At 42.1% G+C, this 22,467-nt stretch overlaps 1 protein-coding gene across 3 annotated transcripts in view; it reads right to left on the bottom strand.

The window, feature by feature from the left end:
• The window catches only part of LOC121868752 (dorsal-ventral patterning protein Sog-like), a 77,765-nt gene that overhangs the window by 47,990 nt on the left and 7,308 nt on the right, over nt 1–22,467 (bottom strand). Inside the window, exon 1 of one of the 3 annotated variants that reach the window (XM_042369631.1) lies at nt 1,035–1,143. The exons of the other annotated variants lie outside the window; for them this stretch is intronic. Coding sequence (XP_042225565.1) covers nt 1,035–1,115 — 81 coding nt within the window. The 5' untranslated portion in view covers nt 1,116–1,143. Of the gene's footprint in view, nt 1–1,034; nt 1,144–22,467 lie in introns of those variants that run through there. 3 annotated transcript variants of the gene reach the window in all.

The raw sequence follows: 22,467 nt of genomic DNA on the forward strand, positions 1-22,467 counted from the left end.
GTGATAGGCGACATAACCCGGATCTCTAGGCGACACTATATTGATTGCTTAGTCCGGGAGATAGACTTATTGAAATGAGACGATCACTAACGCACGTCTCCTGACTGCTATATAGTGTACAAAAACCTTAGACGGATGGGTGGAAGGAACCTGTTTCTGTGCCAACCAACTTAATGAAATATCAAAATACTTAAAACTAAAAAAAAGACTTACTACATACATACATACATACATACATGCACACATACTGTACATACATACATACTGAACACCTACATATGTGACACTGGGCAACTACATACACATAATTATGACACTTGACACCTACATATTTGACTGACACTGGACAATAACTTGTTTATAAACCACACTGAGATTTAAAAGCCATGAGTAGTCGTGTTAGGTGTAGTAGGGAAGGAGGAGGTGAGGGGGGGTGAGGGAGAGGAGGGGGTGAGGGAGCGGAGGGGATGAGGGAGGGGAGGGTGAGGGAGAGGCGGGGGTAAGGGTGTGAGGAAGAGGTGGAGCCGACGAGTGTGTGAGGGAGGAGGAGTAGGAAGAGGTGGGAGTTGGTGGTGGGTAAAATGTGGGGAAGGAATGTGTTTGTGTGGGGGGGTGGGGTGAGAGTGTGGGGAGACTGGGTAGAGGTTGGTGGAGGTTAGGGTGTAGGTAGGTAGGTAGGTAGGGTAGGGTAGGGTAGGGTAGGGTAGGGTAGAGTAGGGTAGGGTAGGGTAGGGGAGAGGATAGGAGGGGGGGGTGGTAGGTAAGCCGCACCAGTACTCCATCCCCACAACAACAAACTCTACACCACTTCACTTCAAACTTTTCCTCTCTCCGTCAGTAGATCGTGACGGGTCCTCAGAGCGGCGTCATCCATCACCAGACATACAACACGATACACACACGCAATGAGCATGGAAGGGGCCCACCACCGTCTCGGCTTCCTTCAGATGACAACTCGGAGAAGTGGGGAACAACAAGGTGCCGTCAGAGGGCCTCCCACTGGGTGTGAATGGACGGTATCATGACTCACTTACCGGCCAGTTAGGTCCTGCCTGCTGGCACGCGCAGAGCTGTAGCCAAACAAAACAGATGATGATGATGACGGCCAACTGCATGGTCGCAAGCAACTGACTTGTGAAGGAGGGAGAGCGAGGAGAAGTGTGAGACGATGTGCCCCTGATCGTCTTCTGTTTTGTGGTCACTTCCCAAGGTGCGATGTTTTCCCAGTCCTTTTAATATCACACCATTTATTCTATGCTAACTTCAGCGTCTCACATCATTATATCCGGCTAAACATCTCTCTCACCGGCTCACCATAACTCCCAAATCAAAGGACGACTCAAGTGACCATCTTTAGCCCCCGTAAAAACCGACCATAATTAAGAGCTGGTAACTAGATGGTAAAGTTTAGGTATCTAGAGAAGGAATGTAATGCGCGTTAAGAATGGTGAATCATAACATATCAAAGAGCATCAGCTGCTGTGTCGTGACGCGCCAGCTCCCCTTACTACTTACTGTACGCCTCCTCCACCAACTACCACCACGACACGTACCATCATCCTCCTGAAGGACACCTAATCTCCCTCAGGATGTGTCCGTGAGTTACCCGTCGCCCATGTAACGGAGGCTGGGCAGGGGGAAACCACGAAGAGGGGGGGAGTAAGGGGGGTGGGTGAGAGAGGGGGAGAGATAGAGAGGAGGTGGGAAGGGGGAGAGGGAGGGAAGCTGTAGTCGTGAGAACGGATGCTGAGCGTGGCGAGGCTGACCCACCACTTGAGTCACCGCCACACATGAATGAGTGTCCCTGGTACGATCACCGCCGCCGCTCTCCTCACCATACAGTTACTAACTAAACATTATTTGGTTGTTTACCTTCTCCTACACTTATAAGTTTGTTGACAGAGTTACTGTTAAACCTGCAGCGCCGACCTTACTATAGCTTACATCTCTCTATCACCATCTATCTATCTATCTATCTAATCTCTATATCTAATCTGTCTATCTAATCTGTATTTCTAATCTGTCTCTCTGTCTGTCTTGCGTTTGATATTGTTATTATATATGATGTTATTCTTATGTTATAGCTTATGGTGGAGAAGTTATTTTTAATGTTATTGTTGTTGGTTTGGTGTTGTTATTGTTCTTGAATCTTTACAATAAACTCTGAAAAAATAACATTATTATAGGAACACCTGAAGAATCACCACCCTAACTTAACCTAACCTAACCTACCCAAACGCAACTAAACCTAACCCAACCTAACTGAAGTATCTCAAAACAGTAACCATGGCAACCAAATCATCTGAAAAACTAAGAAACAAAACAAGATAGAGAAAGTAGTAGTAGTAGTAGTAGTAGTAGTAGTAGTAGTAGTAGTAGTAGTAGTAGTAGTAGTTGTTGTTGTTGTAATAGTAGTAGTAGTAGTTGTTGTTGTAGAGGCTGAGTAGTTACAGAAAAAAATAGTATAAGTAGTAGCAGTAGTAGTAACGATGGTTGCAGTATAAGAACAGTAGTAAAATAAATCAATGATGTAATTTATGAATGAATCACTAAAATAATGAATGAATCCATATAACTTATTTATGAATGAATGAATGAGTCTCTTACACCCTGTTTACTATGACGTGTCTTATGAATGAATGAATGAGTCTCTTACACCCTGTTTACTATGACGTGTCTTATGAATGAATGGCTTTCTTACTTCTTTATGAATGAATGAATTACTATCACTTGTTTAAGATGACTTTTTAATGAATGAATTCCTATAATGTATTTACCTGTTTGTATTACGAGAACTTGTCAATTGCTTCTTATCTGTACAGGAATTATTACAAATTTGTGAGGGAATTCATTTGTTTCTACACCGTACTGATGAATGAATAGTTTACTTCGTGATCAAGACTTCTCCGTGAATGAACAACAACAACAACAACAACAACAACAACAACAACAACAACAACAACAACAACAACAACAACACCACCACCAACAACAACAACACCACCACCACCATCAACACCAACAACAACACCACCACCAACATCAACACCACCACCACCAACAACAACAACAACAAGAACAACAACAACACCACCACCACCACCACCACCAACACCAACACCACCACCATCACCAACAACAACAATAACAACGTGTCTTATTATGACTCATGGTCGAAGTTGTATTTACGTCACCAACAAATACAGTATAAAGTCCTCAAATACAATGATAGTTACAGTGAGAAATATAAATACAGTAACTTCTTCATCATCATCCAAGTGGTAACAGTATCCCGAACACGACACAACACACTCAAGAAAAATACACGGAGCCTAATACAGCATCGACACACTCACTCACTCACTCACTCACTCTCTCTCTCTCTCTCTGCGGAAGCCCTCAGATTATATGGAAACATAAACACCGTAATTAGCAGCTGGAACATAAGGGTTGTGACAGAGGCGAGAGTTTATCTGAAGCCATAAACACGCAGAGCTGCAGAAGGTTCCCGCGCGCCACAAAGGGATCCAACCCCACACCCAGAGCCTCTGATCCCCTCCTCTTTTGTTCGTCTCCAGCACACAAAAGTTTATAACATGTATAAACAATTCCAACAGAGGGCAGATAGGCGATTCTCTTTTTTTTTGTGTACTAGAAGGATCATTTGTTTGTTTTGGTGCTTCAACATGCCACGATTTGTCAAAACACGTCAAGTTTATTTAAGAGATAATTATAAAAGCATCTGTATAATTATTTCTCCTTTATAATGATACATTTACGCGGTACTAAACTTGTCTTGCCTGTCCAGAAGCCTAATGAGGTCTGTATCTTAATTCTATGCTACTTTTCTATAGATTTTTTTGCTGTATTTTCTCTGTATTTAGGAAATTAATAATGTTGGAAAACTGGGAAATCGAATCTAATTTCACTTCGTATTTTTGTCTGGAAATTATTATTATTATTATTATTATTATTATTATTATTATTATTATTATTATTAGTAGTAGTAGTAGTAGTAGTAGTAGTAGTAGTAGTAGTAGCAGCAACAACATAGTAGTAGTAGTAATAGTAGGATATTTAATTTTAAGGTAATAAAATGGCGGCGAAGGTGTGGCTATTGGGAGAGGCTGGAGGCCACGTTCAACAAAAAATAGTAGTAGTAAAAGACCATCAAGGTCGTTTTATCCCAACACTAGTGAAAAACCCTTATCTAACCCCTGCAGAAAGGTCACTCCTTACATTACCACCGAGACTGGATGGAATGGTAACGACCAATCCAGAGGAGCTTGCTGCCACCAAACATGAGAATTGTGTCAAGCTCACGGCAGCCCTCACTGAGCACATAATAGCTCAGAATGCAGCCAGTGAGGTGGATACCAACGAATTAAACAAGATTCGACGGTCCATTACGACAGAACGGCAGCACACCCAAAGTGATAAACATCAACAACAGATGCTGCAATTGTCAGAGAACTTGAAAAAAAAAGTAGCTCGAACTGGTTAGCAAAAGGTTTCAGCCTTCATAAACAAGAATTCACAGATGCCATTGCTCTAAGGTACGGTAGGCCAGTAGAAAGTTTTCCCTTTCAATGAGTGTGTGGGTCATCCTACGACGTCAACCACGCCATGGTGTGCGGGGAGTTCGTATGCATGAGCCATGACTAAGAAAGGGATCTCACAGCAAATTTGTTGAAGGAAATCTGTCATAAAGTCATGGTGGAACCGACCCTCCTTCCAGTGGACAGTGAGAATTTCCATCACAGGACTTCAAACACATCCAACGAAGCCCGTGTGGACGTCAGCGCTCGAGAATTCTGGAAGTGGGGACAGTGAGCTTTCTTTGACATAAGGATTTTCGACCCCATGGCCGCATGTCACCGTAACCTAGTTCTCGATGCTACACACAAAAGGAACGAAAATGACAAGATCAGGGCGTATGGGGAGAGAATTCAGAATGTTGATCAAGGCAGCTTCACTTCTCTGGTGTTCACAACCTCTGGCGGGGTGGGACCAAGTGCAAGATGTTTCTATGCAAAACTGGCCGAGGTGTTGTCCGAACAGAAGCAGCAGTCCAGAAGTTATGTTGCAGCCTAGTTAAGATGTCGACTGTCCTTCTCTCTGCTTAGGTCTGCATTGCTTTGCCTCAGGGGAATGAGATCTTCGGCCCCAAAGCCGACAACGGTCGCAGATACTGACTATGAGGCAACAGTTACTGAATGCCGTATATATCTGCGGCTCAACTAACTCAGCACAGCCAGGGTAGCTACTTTAGTATTTGAAGGCAATAAAGTGGCGGCGAAGGTGTGGCTATTGGGGAAGGCTGGAGGCCACGTTCTTAACAAAAGTAGTAGTTTTTCGTAGTTATCGTTGTTGTTATATTATTTCCATCCTTATCATCACTTCTGGGAACCAATTCCTTCAGTAATCTCTTAAGTATCCAACTGGTGAGATAATCCCTAATGGTCTTGTCACACGTCACACTATCTGTGGTTAACTACGGCCCCACTATGATCCATCTTCCTACACTACAGCTGTGTCTTTGTGTGTGTCAGTCTACAAGTGATTAATTGATGTATCTCTTACTCAATGATTCTATTTATAGTTAAGATATATGAGTGTGTGGCAAAAAGGCGGCTATGTTTAGTGTGTGTGTGTGTGTGTGTGTGTGTGTGTGTCCTCTACTACCTCCCATATCTTCATCAGCTGTGGTCTTGCCCTTCCAATACAACACTCACCAAACACTCAAAAACTCACATTCAACTTCCACATAAAAAAAAAAAACTCTGAAAACATCACACATCTGGCACGACCTGTTCATATCAAAACAAACAACAACAACAAAAAATCCCGGGTTTAATATCAGTTAAAACCAACTCCACAAAGACCAGGTCTCTCTACCATTCCATCTCCATCAGAGGAAAATTGACCAGGCGACCACAAAACACGATTTCATCATATCAATTCGGGATTACAATAAAGTGAAATGAGACTTGATATTCCCTTAGAGTTGTTGACGTTTGCGACATCTGGCAACGACGAGATTCATAGCGGGAGGGGGGGGGGGTTGTTTACAATGTATGTGTGTGTGTGTGTTATTGTTCGATTCTAACTACGGCTACGAGGCGGCTAAACAAGGCTATAATAAGACTTCTAACTGGGGACTATGAGGTTGTGAGACATGTGACCAGGGGTATAAGACTTCCGAGGCTACTGAGGCTACAAGATATTTGACTATGGCTACAAGTATTCTAACTAAGGCTTCATGTCTTCTGAGGCTTCATGTCATCTAAGGCTTCATGTCTTTTGAGGCTTCATGTCTTCTGAGGCTTCAAATCTAACTAAGGCTTCATGTCATCTGAGGCTTCATATCTAACTAAGGCTTCATGTCATCTGAGGCTTCATATCGAACTAAGGCTTCATGTGCTGTGAGGCTTCATATCTAACTAAGGCTTCATGTCTTCTAACTAAGACTTCATATCTAAGGCTTCATGTCTTCTAAAAGAGGCTTCATTAGCTCTAAGGTTTCATTTCCCGTAACTACACATACCCTCTCTGGTAGTTGATCCCACATTATTAAAGGTGGTCATGCCCAACCCACCAAGAGGACCTTCAGACCTCAGAGAGACGCGTGGCACACCCATTTCCGGGGGGCCAAACCCTACCCAAAACCTGCCCCCCCCTACCCTCTCCTACCTAAGTCCATGTCCTCCCCCCCTACCTAAGTTCTCCTCCTACTCCCCCTACCCAAGCCCAGGTCCTACCCTTACTCACCAATAATGCCCAGATAGAATACAAAAGCAGAGGCACCCTCCTGGGCCTGCATATATCCACGACAGGTTACTCCCACCATATCCACAGCAGGAAGGAAAAAGCAAGAGAGCTGAGAAAACTATACCGCTTTAAAGCGCTTCCTGAGAAATTAAAACTCCGCCTGGTGACATCATTTATCACACTGATGTGAACTTACCCAGCAATACCTCTTCATACTGTGAGCACCACTCAAATATTAAAATTACAGGTGTTCCAAAATGAAGCCCTAAGATTCGTCACAGGTGAAATATACCCCTTCACCAGAACCACAGCCGAGATACATAGAGACCTGAGAATGAAACCCATCAACCAGCAGCTGCACACCCTGGCCAGCAGAATCTGGCAAAAGATAGAACGATCAGAGCAAGAACTCCTCCAAAGACTCCCACCAGATAACGACAACAACCATACATGATTCCCAAAAAGTTACCAAATCTCAAAAGGTCCGTCACCACCCCCGATCTACACGGCCAGGCAATAGACAACCACCCTAGACCAGCATCCGCCAGTAGGGTCGGCGGAATGTGAAATAAGGCCCTTAAAACACCCATATATGGGATAGGGTAGGCTGTCTAGTGCCTGTACCGCCAGACAATAACTAACCCATGACACAACCCTAACACACTATTAGCTTAGCTAGGCGGTCAGCCCGCCCTCTCTTACCTCCTCCTAAATTTCTTCAATTTGCGAACTATAACTTCCTTCCCCACCTCTAATCTTCCTTCACCCCTCCTTTCTCTACAAAAAAAAAACCTCACCCTATCCAAGTCTATACCCCCTACCCTCCCCCTCCCTCTACTCCACAACTAAGCATCACACCCCCACCACCTCTCCTTATTACATCACAGTACAATCATTACACTCACTGATAAGACGTAATAAATTCTTACCAAGTGTTCGCTATCACCCGGTGTCTCCTCATTGATAAATCCTCTAGCCAACCGACTGTCTTGCGAACGTGACTCAAGGCAGATAGTGGTGGCAGGCTGTTCAGTTCTCAATGATTCGTATGGTAATTTGGTTCACCTGAAGATTATGTACCTTAGTTTATTTCACCTGATGATTAAACATTCTATCACTACCTGGGATTAGGTTAAGGTAGGTTAGCGTTAGGTTAGGTTAAGTTAGGTTATCGTTAGGAAGTATATTAATGAGGTTAAATAAGCTGGGGTGTCTAATCTTCACGTGCTTCGTTAATTGCTTTCTTTTTTCGTGAGAGATGAGTGTCAGAATGGCATTAGGGTCAAGGGTCACGACTGAGAATAACTGGTGATTGGAAGCACAAAAGGTCGTACAGTCAGTAGTACACAGTTTAAAGGTCTGACTGGTGGCTGTTAAGACCAGAAACACAGACGGACAGACAGACAGGCTTCACTAGATGACAAAATGGGTAAAATAGATTCAGGAAAAAACGCTTTTAAAAATAGAAGAAAAAAACTAAATATATAAAAATAAATAAAATGTGAAAATGATGAAAAAAAAAATTGATAAAATGAAAAAAATGGAAATAATGGAAAAGGAAAAAAAGACATTAATAAAAAAAATACAAATAAACAAAGACCAAAAATAAGAAAACATTATAATGAATAAAAATAAAAATATAAAATTGTGATAAAATACGAATGAGAAAAAAATACTAAAGATGAAAAAAAAGAAAAAAAGAAATAGAACGACACAAAAAAAGTAAAAATAATGCATAATGGAGAAAAACCGAAAAATAAACAAAAATAACATGAAAATTATAACTTAGAAGAAAACACGGATAATTCTGGCCGGTAAACGATAACATAAGATTATTTTTCACTAACTGAACGACAAAATATGTAACAAATTCAAAATACCGAGTTTGGTTAGGTTAGGTTAGGTCAAATCAGATTAGGTTAGGATAGGTCAGGTCAGATTAGGCTAAGATAGGTCAGGACACGCCAACTCAGGTTACGTTAAGACGGGTCAGGGTAAGGACAGGTCTGGCAGGTAAGGACTGGTTTGGCAGGTAAGGACAGGTCTGGCAGGTCTGGCAGGTAAGGGCACGTCAGGCAGGTAAGGACAGGTCTGGCAGGTAAGGACAGGTCTGGTAGGTAAGGACAGGTCTGGCAGGTAAGGACAGGTTAGGTCGAGTTAGGTTAGATCAGAAACCCAAACCAAAACAAGACCAAAGAAAACGAAAAAAAATCACAAATATAAAGAAAATGAGAAGAAACAAAAGAGGAAGAATTGTACCCAAGAAAATAAATGAAAAGAAAACGAAGAAAAAAGAAAAAAAAAAGATTATAAATGGAAAAAAAAGAGCAAAGAAAACGGGAGGAATTCTCGTGCAGATACAGAAAACGGGGAACTGGTGAAGGTTTATGATAAGGCAGCGAGAAGTAGTTAACCTGAATTGTGGCGCTAAATCACCAGTTAAGGAGAAACGACGGTGGAAATATGAGGTCAGAGGTCATTATTATGGAGTCTGTCGAGGAGGGAGGGAGGGAAGGCAAGATACCTGTACGTGCGCAACGACAGATACATAGAGATGAGATCATGAGAGATACGGTCAGAGAATGATGTAAAAGAGACGTACATAAAGAAAGAGATACAGGGAGAAGGGAAGGGAGAGATACAGTAAATAAACAAACCAAAGAGAGAAAAGAGAAAGGTGTTTATACCAGAGATAGACACACTTATAATAAAAAAGAGACATACACGAAGAGATATTCTAAGAGACATAAAGAGAGAGAGAGAGAGATATAAAGAGAAAGGTGTTTAATACAGAGAGAGTGTGTGTGAGAGAGAGAGAGAGAGATATATAAAGAGAAAGGTGTTTAATACAGAGAGAGTGTGTGTGAGAGAGAGAGAGAGAGAGAGAGATAAGAGGCTGAAGCTAGGCACTTCCCGGCGGGGTTGGCGCCACAGTGTCGGCCCAGGCACGAGTGTGTGGCCGGGTGGTGAGGCGACTGTGGGTGGACACCTCCCCGCACCTCCCCACACGTCTTCGCATTGCCCCCCCCCCACCCCACCTCCTCCCCACACACACCTTCCCGTCGTCTCCTCTCACCTCCCATTACACACACCCCCCCCTCACACGTCATCCCGCACCTTCCCAACGTCTTATCGAACCTCTCTACCGCCTCCTCACACTACCTCTCACCTATCCACACCTCCCAACACCACCTCACATTGCCCAACACCTACTCTCACCTTCCCATCGTCCCAGCGCACCTTTTCACCGCCTTATTACCACCTATATACACCCCAGCATCTCTACACCTCCCCCTCGTCTCTCACCTCAAACCGTCCCCAACCTTATCTACGCACCTCTCCGCCATGACACCAATCTGATTCCCTTATAAACTCTTAATCGTGTTTATATACCTCTTCACCTCTTCCCACCTTCACCAGGTATATTCCCAACACCACCACGCACTTATCGAGACCTCCTCCTCCTCCCAGTACCTACCACCAACTAGTTATATCCCTCAGCACCTCCTCAATGTCTTCTCATTCTCCCTGCGCCACCACACCATCTCACAATAAGCAAACTGTACTCCAAGCTTTGTCAATAAATTTATTAAACTAAAAAAAAAAAAATCCTAACATTCTCCTCTCCTTCCACACCTCCCTTCTCACCATGGTGCCCTGCTGCCCACTCACAAGGTTTTATTGCTCTTTTCTTTTCCAATAGGTAGCGCTTTTACACTTCCAGATTGTTTTACACTTTTTAGGTAGAAGCTTTATACCTAGACAGTTTCCTACACCTTTAGGCAGCTCTCTATACCTCCAAACAGTTCCCTACACCTCCAAACAGCTCTCTACACCTTCAGGCAGCTCTCTAAACCTCCAAGCAGCTCTCTAAAACCTCCAGACAGCTCCCTACACCTTTAGGCAGCTCTCTACACCTCCAAGCAGCTTTCTACACCTTCAGGCAGCACTCTAAACCTCGAAACAGCTCTCTACACCTCCAGGTAGCTTCCTACACCTTTCGGCAGCTCTCTGAACCTTCAAGCAGCTCTCTACACCTTTAGGCAGCTCTCTATACCTCCAAGCAGCTCTCTACACCTCCAGACAGCTCTCTACACCTTCAAGCAGCTCTCTACACCTTTAGGCAGCTCTCTATACCTCCAAGCAACTCTCTACACCTTCAGGTAGCTCTCTACAACTCCAGACAGCTCTCTATACCTCCAGACAGCTCCCTACACCTCTAGGCAGCTCTCTACACCTGCAAGCAGCTCTCTACACCTCCAGACAGCTCTCTATATCTCCAAGCAGCTCTCTACACCTCCAGATTTGCTCCCTAGACCTTCAGACAGCTCTCTACACCTCCAGAAAGCTCCCTACACCTTCAGGCAGCTCTACACCTCTAGGTAGCTTCCTACACCTCCAGACAGCTCTGTACACCTTCAGGCAGCTCTCTACACCTCCAGATTGCTCCCTAGACCTTCAGATAGCTCTCTACACCTTCAGACAGCTCTCTACACCTTAAGGCAGCTCTCTACACCTCCAGACCGCTCTCTACACCTCCAGGCAGCTTATCAATGAGTCCATAACACACATAACCTCTATCGTGTGGCCAGAGGTCTTAGTCACATCCAGGCTACCGACTCCTGTTGTCTCAGAGGCCACGTGTGCCCTACTTTACCAGGCCTTTGTACATCTTAAGGTTGGTTAGACCTTTTCAGCAGGTGTCATAAGAAGATAGTTATTATTATTATTGTTATTATTATTATTATTTTTGCCGTGAGTTTATAAAATTATTAAATATGGAGACAAATTTAATGCTCAATTCTTCCTACCAAAGTTAAAATTTATTATTATTGCCAATTTTAATTTTTTCTTTTGCAAATTTAATATATCCTCTTTTTTATATATTTTCTTGAGTTACAAAAAATATTAATTACTGTTTACATAATGTTGAGATATGTTAGTTGCCAGACACCACCTTTCTTCGTTTTTAAATCACTTGGTGTTATTGTTGACGAGAGTTACAAAATTGTCTAAAACAAATTCACGTGAAGTCGAGGTTATACCAGAACATCAACATTAATCAGAGGGCCGATGTTGACCCCATTACCCCACAAGATGTTTTAATAGGATAGAAAAGCAGATATACAGACACACGGACATTCGCACATATAATACACACAGAAATACAAACACATACACACTTACGAACATACACACACAGACATAAGGACATACACACACAGACATAAGGACACACATACACAGACATACGGACATACAGACAAACACACACACATTTAAGTCAATAACAACTACCTTAATACACTAATACGTTGATGAAAAAAATTAATGACAAAAAACAAAAATAAATAATTAATCCAACTAATCTGAACAACTATTCCCACAAGTCTTCGGTACACAGTGAGGTGGTCGGCACTGCACTGGACCACCTTCACTCCCTCAACTGTAAGGCGAGGTACTCATTCTCAGTTGGGTGGACTCAGGGTGCCTCACCATAACAAACTTTGCTCAAATTCTCAAGAAAAATCATACGTTGATAATCATAGCTGAGAAAAAAATATATAATCACTGGTTTGGGATATCCGACGCCCATACACACCCTAACACCCACGCCCACTCACGCCCACGTCAACACCCACGCCCACTCACTCCTACGTCAACACCCACGCCCACTCACGCCTACGTCAACACCCACGCCCACTCACGCCCACGTCAACACCCACGCCCACTACTACGTCAACACCTGGCACGCCCACGTCTCTATGCCTTCCATGTTTTATCATACAACCACACCAATCCCCGCCATTAATTCCTTAATCTTTTCATCAGTACACAATACCGAGACGTCCCTACCCACACACACACACACACACACACACACACACACACACACACACAATGAGAAAGCCTTCATTGTTACAACTTCCAGGAAAATAATTTGTATATGGTAAAATTTCCTCTTTGATTTGAGACGTCGTTCACTAGAATAAGAAGACCAAATTATACGCAAATTAGATATGGCTTAGGTTAGGTTAATTTAGGATAGATATGGTTAGGTTAGGTTAGGTTAGGTTAGGTTAGGTTAGGTTAGGTTAGGTTAGGTTAGGTTAATTTAGGTTAGGTTTGGTTAGGTTAATTTAGGATAGATATGGTTAGGTTAGGTTAGGTTAGGTTAGGTTAGGTTAGGTTAGTTTAAGCTATAGGAAACAATTCATTTATGGACATTTATATGCACTACAGGGACCACCATGACTGTGTATGGCCAACCAGAAGATTACCCCACAAAATACAGAGAAGTTATCGCAATTACGCAATTATCCTTATTTAGTGTAATATATATACTGTACATGTGTGTGTAAGTGTGTGGAAGGGTGTGTGTGTGTGTGTAAGTGTATAAGTGTGTGTGTCAGTCGTGTATAACTATCAGGAACAAATAACTTGAGATGTTTGAAGGTCAGGCTGAGGTTATATTACTTAAGGAGTTATGTGACTGACACCCGGAGTAACATTACCTTAGAGTTACACAGTGGTGGTGGTCCTCCCTGTCCCTCAGCACTCCGACACAACCCGGAACTTGACCTAACTTAACCTAACCTCAGTCAAAACTAACCAAACCTAACCGTTAATCACCCTGACCTAACCTAACCTACCCATACACAAACCCGTCTTACCTGTAGTCTAACCTAACCTATTCCTAGTATAACCTAACCTAACCTAACCTAACCTAACCTAACCTAACCTAACATAACCTAACCTATGCCTACCCTAACGTTAAAGAAGTTAATTTAACCAAACCTAACTAGAAATTTGAGCTCGGTTGGGGTCCTGGTATGCAAATTAGTTAGACTCGTTAACTTTCGGATTATTTATGTGTGTGTGTGTGTGTGTGTGTGTGTGTGTGTGTGTGTGTACGTGTCTTCTTGGCGTGTGTTTATGTGCGCGAGTCATCCTGTGTATATTCGAGCATGTTTGTCTTTGTTAACTTGTTTGTGGCTGTGATTGCTTGTTTGTGTGATCATAAAACAAAATAAAACATGTACTCGCGGTCCTTATTACCTTGTGTTTGTTTGTTTATGTCCTAGTTACGTTATGTTTGTTTTATTTACGTGTTGGTATGTTTGCCCTTGTGGATTGTGTATGTCGTGTGCGTGTTTGTTTGTTTGTTTGGATAGCTCACATATTATCTGTTGTTTGCTTAATGTTCCGTCGTTTGTTTGGTGTTAAATACAATGTTTGTTTTTGTTTTATGTTTTTCGTAATTAAAGTTTTTCCTAAGTAATGGAGAAAATAAGTGACCTCAATAAGTTTGTTTTCCTAAAGAGAAATTCACCCACACATTTTTATAAGATACAAAACGTAAAACTCACTGACGAAACGAGAAAAAAAAAGAGATAAAATACTGAATTTATGTAAGATGTAGCAAGCGATTGTAAAATGCTCGCTGCCTCGTTCCTGGTCAAATCAGACTTTAAACTTTCAGCGTGCGTGGTGGCGCCGTGGCAAGCACCCGGCCAATTTGTTTCTTCTTAAGTAAATTCAAAGTCTTATTTCTCTTACTCTTACATTACATTTACAGTTTATATATTAATAAAGATTAAAGGTTTTAACTGGACATCACCAAGAACATAAATTATCTTTAAAGGAGTAAAAATAAGCCTGAGAATCACGTTATCTATTTTGGTATGATTTTTAACGATCTGTTTATAGACGTACGGTTGTATATCTCTGTTTATTTATTTGTCTATATTCTTATGGCTTTATGAACTTACGTAAGTTCTTCAGTTACTTGTATTCTAAGCCTTTATCTCTTTATTATCATTTATCTGCATTACTGGAGTATTTTATGGTGTATGTTTTCGTTTTTCCTATTTGTGTTAGCAGTCTGGGAGTACCACTGTACCACCTAGGTAGGAGGTAGAGGTTACTGTACCACCCAGGTAGGAGGTAGAGGCCACTGTACCACCTAGGTAGGAGGTAGAGGCCACTGTACCACCTAGGTAGGAAGTAGGAGCCACTTTACTACCCAGAAAGTACCCGGGTGCCACTGTATAAACTAAGTAGAAGGTAGGGACCAGAATGGCGCCATCACCGACTCCCTGGCGCCATAGCTGCTGGCGCCGGCGTCGACTCAAGAATAAGAAGGGGGGTAAAAAACTGGTAGGTCCAGAGCGCGGCCGTCGACTCCCTGACAAGTTTGGTCTAGATCCTCCCAGTAGAGGCGCTGACGAGGGTGTTGGATCCAGGTCAGTGTAAACAAAACATGTAAAGCTGACTGACTGTTGAGTGACTGTTTTAACGAGTTGATGATGGTTCTATGGTGTCTCTCGATCAACAAGGTTATTTTGTAATGACTGTGAGAAAGATAATATACAGATGTAACAACAAAATAAAGAGAGTGATGTAAAAAGTAAACAATTATATAGACATAGACAGAAGTAAACAATGACAAAGGTCTGTTACAACTGGTCTGAGGTGATTCCCGAGTCGTGCTCTCAAAGGGTCGTCCAGTTTTTGTACATTAAGACGAACGAATCCTTGTACTATGACCTTCACACACACACACACACACACACACACACACACACACACACACACACACACACACACACACACACACACACACACAATATAAATACTGAATACCCACGAGTAACACCATGTCAATTACCACCAATCATACCTTATCAACACCAGAGAAATATTTCAGGTTTATCATCAATTCAGATATAAATAACTCCTGAACAAATCTTCCTCACATTATAATATTACTCAGAAATATTACATAAATCATTCATCAGTAAATATCTTTCTCTTTTACAGCTTTAACGAGTCAGTATCCCCACCCCCCCCCCCACCCACCCCCCATCCCCCACCCTCAAGTATTTTTCTTTGATATATAGAAACTTTTTAAATATTATCCCTTTGGTAAACTCAGGTCACTTAACTCAGTGTCTTTAACCCCTGGACATTGGTGGTGGTGAAGTATTAAAAGGAGGTGTGTAGCTAGGTGCGTCCTGGAACAAACACACACACACACACACACACATACACACACACACACACATACACATACACACACACACACACACACACACACACAGGACCAGCTCTTGATAACTTCCAGTATGATGAACCAGAGAGGATGGTCACCAGTATACTTGTCAACGTCTTATACTAAACTTGCACTCACACTGAACTTGTACTTACACTGACCTTGTACTCATACTGAACTTGTACTCACATTGAAATTGTACTCACACTAAAATTGTACTCACACTAAACTTGTGCTCACACTGATTATATTTTTATGAAAGTATTAATGTAGAATATAGACCATTTTTATACCCACCCAGGCTATACCAAGATCCCCATATAGGTGGTGTTCCGTAAGGCATCTAGCTGGGACCACATCTGTTTATTTTACCTATACTTAACGCATCAATGGGCTTTAAAACACACGCGTCAATCATCACAAACTCTCTATGACCAGTTTAGTGTTAGTGTGACTAGAAATGTTTACATGTTTACCATAAGTATTCAATAATAAACATCTGAGAGAGGAGAGGCCAAGTCAATGACAATAATCCCTAACCTAACCTAACCATGTTGCTCACCAGTATCAAAAGATTCACCCATGTTGATCCTGTGTAATACTTCTCACCCTACTGTAGACTCTGTAATACTTCTCACCCTACTGTAGACTCTGTAATACTTCTCACCCTACTGTAGACTCTGTAATACTTCTCACCCTACTGTAGACTCTGTAATACTTCTCACCCTACTGTAGACTCTGTAATACTTCTCACCCTACTGTAGACTCTGTAATACTTCTCACCCTACTATAGACTCTGTAATACTTCTCACCCTACTGTAGACTCTGTAATACTTCTCACCCTACTGAAGACTCTGTAATACTTCTCACCCTACTGTAGACTCTGTAATACTTCTCACCCAACTGTAGACTCTGTAATACTTCTCACCCTACTGTAGACTCTGTAATACTTCTCACCCTACTGAAGACTCTGTAATACTTCTCACCCTACTGTAGACTCTGTAATACTTCTCACCCTACTGTAGACTCTGTAATACTTCTCACCCTACTGTAGACTCTGTAATACTTCTCACCCGACGTAAAGTGAGGAAGACAACTCAGATTCTTAAACAATACACCAGAGAGAGAGAGAGAGAGAGAGAGAGAGAGAGAGAGAGAGAGAGAGAGAAATAAGAAAGAAAGAAAGAAAGAAAGAAAGAAAGAAAGAGAGATAGAGATAAAGAGAAACTGACTTCCACGGTAGGTTCAGCCGCTAGCATAAATTATCCACTAAAAGCATTATAATGTTTAATACGAGTTTCTACAATATTTATCAAGGCGGACACGACAGAAAAAATAAACACATTTTTTTAGCCCTCAACACAGAGAGCCAAGCTAGTGGCCTTTTACAACTGAGTCTCATTCACTGGTTAACATTAAGACTCATACATATGTGAAAATTGATCACCTTGTGTACTGGATGTCTTAATTAATTACTAGAGAAATAGTGACAGTAATAATAATAATAATAATAATAATAATAATAATAATAATAATAATAATAATAATAATAATAATAATACAAATAATAATACAAATAATAATAGTAATGATAATAATAATAATAAAAATAATAAAAACATGAATGAATAAAAAAAATAGGAAAATGTTGAGAGAATTGACCAAGCATGGATGACCTTGACCTTTGACCCCTGGAGAGCCAATGGTGACCTCTCCTTCCCTCCTACCTGGGCAACAACATAAAAAAATAAAAACAAATTCAACAACATCAATAACAACATACAAGAACAAAAACAACACCACCAATAACAACACAAAAAGCAGTAACAACAATATTAGTAATAACAGCAACAACAATAACAACAAAACAATAACAAGAACAACAATAACAACAAACAAGAACAACAAGAACAGGCACAGGTGATCAGATGTAAACAGTACGTGCTTGAAGACCTCACCTGTCAACACACCCAAACACTGACCATCATAACATCAACAGCTTCAGGGTGCTGTGATATACTTCCTCACTATCGACCCAGGTACAGGTACACTCACTAGTACACACAGGTGAACTGACTAGTACACACAGGTAACTGACTAGTAAACACAGGTAAACTCACTAGTACACACAGGTAAACTCACTAGTACACACAGGTAAACTCACTAGTACTCACAGGTAACTCACTAGTACATACAGGTAAACTCACTAGTACACACAGGTAAACTGACTAGTACACACAGGTACACTCATTAGTACTCACAGGTAACTGACTAGTAAACACAGGTAAACTCACTAGTACACACAGGTAAACTGACTATTACACACAGGTAAACTCACTAGTACTCACATGTAACTCACTAGTACACACAGGTAAACTCACTAGTACACACAGTAACTCACTAGTACACACAGGTAAACTGACTAGTACACACAGGTAACTCACTAGTACACACAGGGTAAACTCACTAGTACACACAGGTAAACTCACTAATACACAGGTAAACTGACTAGTACACACAGGTAAACTGACTAGTACACACAGGTACACTCACTAGTACACACAGGTAACTGACTAGTAAACACAGGTAAACTGACTAGTACACACAGGTAAACTGACTATTACACACAGGGTAAACTCACTAGTACACACAGGTAAACTCACTAGTACACACAGGTAACTGACAAGTACACACAGGTAAACTCACTAGTACACACAGGTGAACTCACTAGTACTCACAGGTAACTCACTAGTAAACACAGATAATCACTAGTACACACAGGTAAACTCACTAGTACACACAGGTAAACTCACTAATACACGCAGGTAAACTCACTAGTACTCACAGGTAAACTCACTAGTACTCACAGGTAAACTCACTAGTACACACAGGTAAACTCACTAGTACTCACAGGTAAACTCACTAGTACACACAGGTAAACTCACTAATACACGCAGGTAAACTCACTAGTACTCACAGGTAAACTCACTAGTACACACAGGTAAACTCACTAGTACACACAGGTAAACTCACTAGTACACACAGGTAAACTCACTAGTACACACAGGTAAACTCACTAATACACGCAGGTTAGCTTAGGTTTCTTAACACGTAAATATTAACACACTCACAAGTAGACTACATTAAATTGAATATAAGTAAGTCAATCAACCCAATCAATCAATATACAAACTAATACAGGTAAATCAAGATAAACAAATAAGAAATAAACAAGTAATAATAAATCTTTTAGATATTGTAGAGTCTCAGTAGAATGTAGCTGCCATGGGGGGCTTCTCTCTAGACACGTGACGTAAGCAAGACGCATCGGTTAAGAGGAAATTTTTTAACGTAAGAGCTTTTGAGAATCAACTTTTATGACGTATTTTTTGGTGAGTCAGTTTATGGTGTAGCGTATTTTAAGTGAGTCAGTTTATGGTGTAATGTATTTTAAGTGAGTCAGTTTATGGTGTAGTTAACTTAGAAAGGGGGAGTTTTTGGACTAAGGAGTTACTGAGTGTTGAGGGAGTGTTGGAGTAGTGTTTGGAGGAGTGCCGGAGGAGTGTTGGAGGAGTGTTTGGAGGAGTATTGGAGGAGTGTTGAAGGAGTGTTTGGAGGAGTGTTGGAGGAGTGTTGGAGGAGTGTTGGAGGAGTGTTTGGAGGAGTGCCGGAGGAGTGTTGGAGGAGTGTTTGGAAGAGTGTTGAAGGTTATTTGTAGGAGTGTTGAAGGAGTGTTGAAGGAGTGTTGGAGGAGTGTTTGGAGGAGTGTTTGGAGGAGTATTGGAGGAGTGTTGAAGGAGTGTTTGGAGGAGGAGAAAGTGGGTATTCCTTGAGGAGAAACTCGTATCACTAATAACCAGTTTCTAGAGACCATCCCTGGAGTAGTAACTTGGGTCACTCCTTCCTAAACATCAAGGCTGAGGTGAATCCTTGACTACAATATTTATGTACACACTATTACTTATATTAATAAATGTCTACTAAAGTGAAATAACAAAAATATAAAATAAATAAATCAGAAATAAAAATAAGAATGAAAAAAATCAACACAGGAGGCACTGTACTCGACTGCTTTAAATTCCACAAGTGTTATATTAGGTACCTATCAACAGCTGGGTCGACTGGGAGTTTCCCAAGTGCGAACCAACAATACTTGAGGCAGGAGGCGAGCAATATATCCACTCAACCACCGCAGCCCTTGAGACACAACATTATTAGGTAGAAATATGTGAGGGGCAGAGGAAGGGGGAAGGGGGGAAGGGGTGGGGGGCAGAGGAGCCTCGGCCGACACCGTAAATATATACCGGTTGACTTTACCGGTGAGGTTAACACAACAACACACCTGAGGATGTTGTGGTCCTTAAGTGGAGGACACCTGAAGACACAACACCGAAGAGGAGGAGGAGGTGAGGAAGAAGAGGAAGGAGGAGGAGGAGGAGGAAGAGAAGGAGGAAGAGGAGAGGTGTAGCTGAAGCCTTTTAAAGGATACACCTATTGGATTATCATTAACTTATAAAAACATTATATCTCTACAGTGTAAGCAAACCCTGGCAGTCAATTAAGAGAAATGAGAAATAGTTTGAGATCTTAACCCTTTGAGGACGATGATTTAACCCTTTGAGGACGATGATTTAACCCTTTGATGACGATGATTTACCCCTTTGAGGACGATGATTTAACCCTTTAAGGGCGATGACTTACCCCTTTGAGGACGATGATTTACCCCTTTGAGGACGATGATTTAACCCTTTGATGACGATGATTTAACCCTTTGATGACGATGATTTAACCCTTTCAGAACGATGGTTTAACCCTTTAAGGGCGATGACTTACCCCTTTGATGACGAAGATTAGAATTTAACCCTTTGAAGACCCCGATTTAACCCTTTTAGGACGATGGTTCAAACCCCCTAGGCCTCAAAAGGTTCAACTAATTATTCCCTGGTTGTGAACACCTGAACCCAAAAAAAAAAAAAAAAAAAAACACAACTCCGCCAATAATACATCTTAAGTGAAGACAATGAGGGTGGTCAGGCCAGGTAAATGGCTCAGGTATCTCCATCATTAGTGGATGCCGGAGTCTTACCTGTCTCCAGCACCAACACAAGGTGAGAGATACTGAGAGACATACACTACCTCAATCCGGAGTCTTACCTGTCTCCAGCACCAACACAAGGTGAGGGATACTGAGAGACATACACTACCTCAATCCGGAGTCTTACCTGTCTCCAGCACCAACACAAGGTGAGAGATACTGAGAGACATACACTACCTCAATCCGGAGTCTTACCTGTCTCCAGCACCAACACAAGGTGAGAGATACTGAGAGACATACACTACCTCAATCCGGAGTCTTACCTGTCTCCAGCACCAACACAAGGTGAGGGATACTGAGAGACATACACTACCTCAATCCGGAGTCTTACCTGTCTCCAGCACCAACACAAGGTGAGAGATACTGAGAGACATACACTACCTCAATCCGGATTCTCAAACTCTCGTACAAAAACGTAAACACCATGAAGGTAGATTATATAAATATGATAATTTAAAGTTGAGGAAATTAATCAGATACGTAAATACAAGAAATTAATCACACAGAATACAGGTACAATGATTCCCACTTTGTAACGTCATCATACACGCTGTACTGAGTCTAGAATTGAACATAAATATTTCTTAAAGTCACTTAGAAATTACAACTGTATGACTGGTTAATGTGAAAAACAGTCTAACTAACTGTCTCTTATAAATGAACACACAGAGGGGAGGTGGGTGGGTGGGTGGGTGGGTGGGTGTAGTGAAGGTGGAAGAGGAAGAAGGGGAGAAAGAGGAGGGGTGGATGTAGTGAGAGTGGAGGAGGTGGAGGAGGAGGGTGAAAGAGGAGGAGGGTGGTGGAGGAGGAGGGTGGAGAAGGAGCAGGAGAAGGAGGAGAAGAAAGAGGAGGAGGAGGAGAAGGAGGAGGCGACACTGTTGGCTCTCACGAACTGGTAGAATAAAGCCTTACCCCCTCCTCCTCCTCCTCCTCCTCCTCCTCTCTCGCATCCTCCTTGCCCTTCCTTAACCTCTCTTCCTTTGTTCTTTTCGCTTTAATTCCTCCTTTCTTCACCACCTCCTTCGTCTCTCTCTCGTGTCCACTCTTTCTTCTCCTCTTCCCATAACCTTACCCATCTCTCTCTCTCTCTCTCTCTCTCTCTCTTCCTTTCTTCCTTTGTTTCTACGTCATCTAGTTCCTCCTTCTGTTCCTTACTCTCCCTCCTCTCTCTAAGTCATGTGTATAAGCGAGGCGCAGTGACTACTAATTGTCTTCGGCACGAGCGACACTTACTAAGGAGGAGGAGGAGGAGGGAAGGAATAAAGAAGAGAAGGAGTCTAATCTAATATAATGTCCTCCTATCCTTACTCTCTATCTCTCTCTATTCCCCCTATTCTCCCCCTCTTCCTCCTTCGACTCAACCCTCCTCCTCCCCCCCTTCTTCAAAGTTCAGTCTTCCTTTTTTTTAATCTTTCCCATCCCTCCTTCCCTCCCACAGGTCCTTCCCTCCCACACGTCCTGCCCTCCCATAGCTCCCCCAAAAGTCTTCCTCCTACCACCCACAAACTCCCCTCCCACACACGCCGCCTCCTCCCCCATACACTCT

This window comes from Homarus americanus, unplaced genomic scaffold, assembly GCF_018991925.1.
Source record: "Homarus americanus isolate GMGI-L3 unplaced genomic scaffold, GMGI_Hamer_2.0 scaffold30535, whole genome shotgun sequence".
In the NCBI taxonomy this organism is placed as follows: domain Eukaryota; kingdom Metazoa; phylum Arthropoda; class Malacostraca; order Decapoda; family Nephropidae; genus Homarus; species Homarus americanus.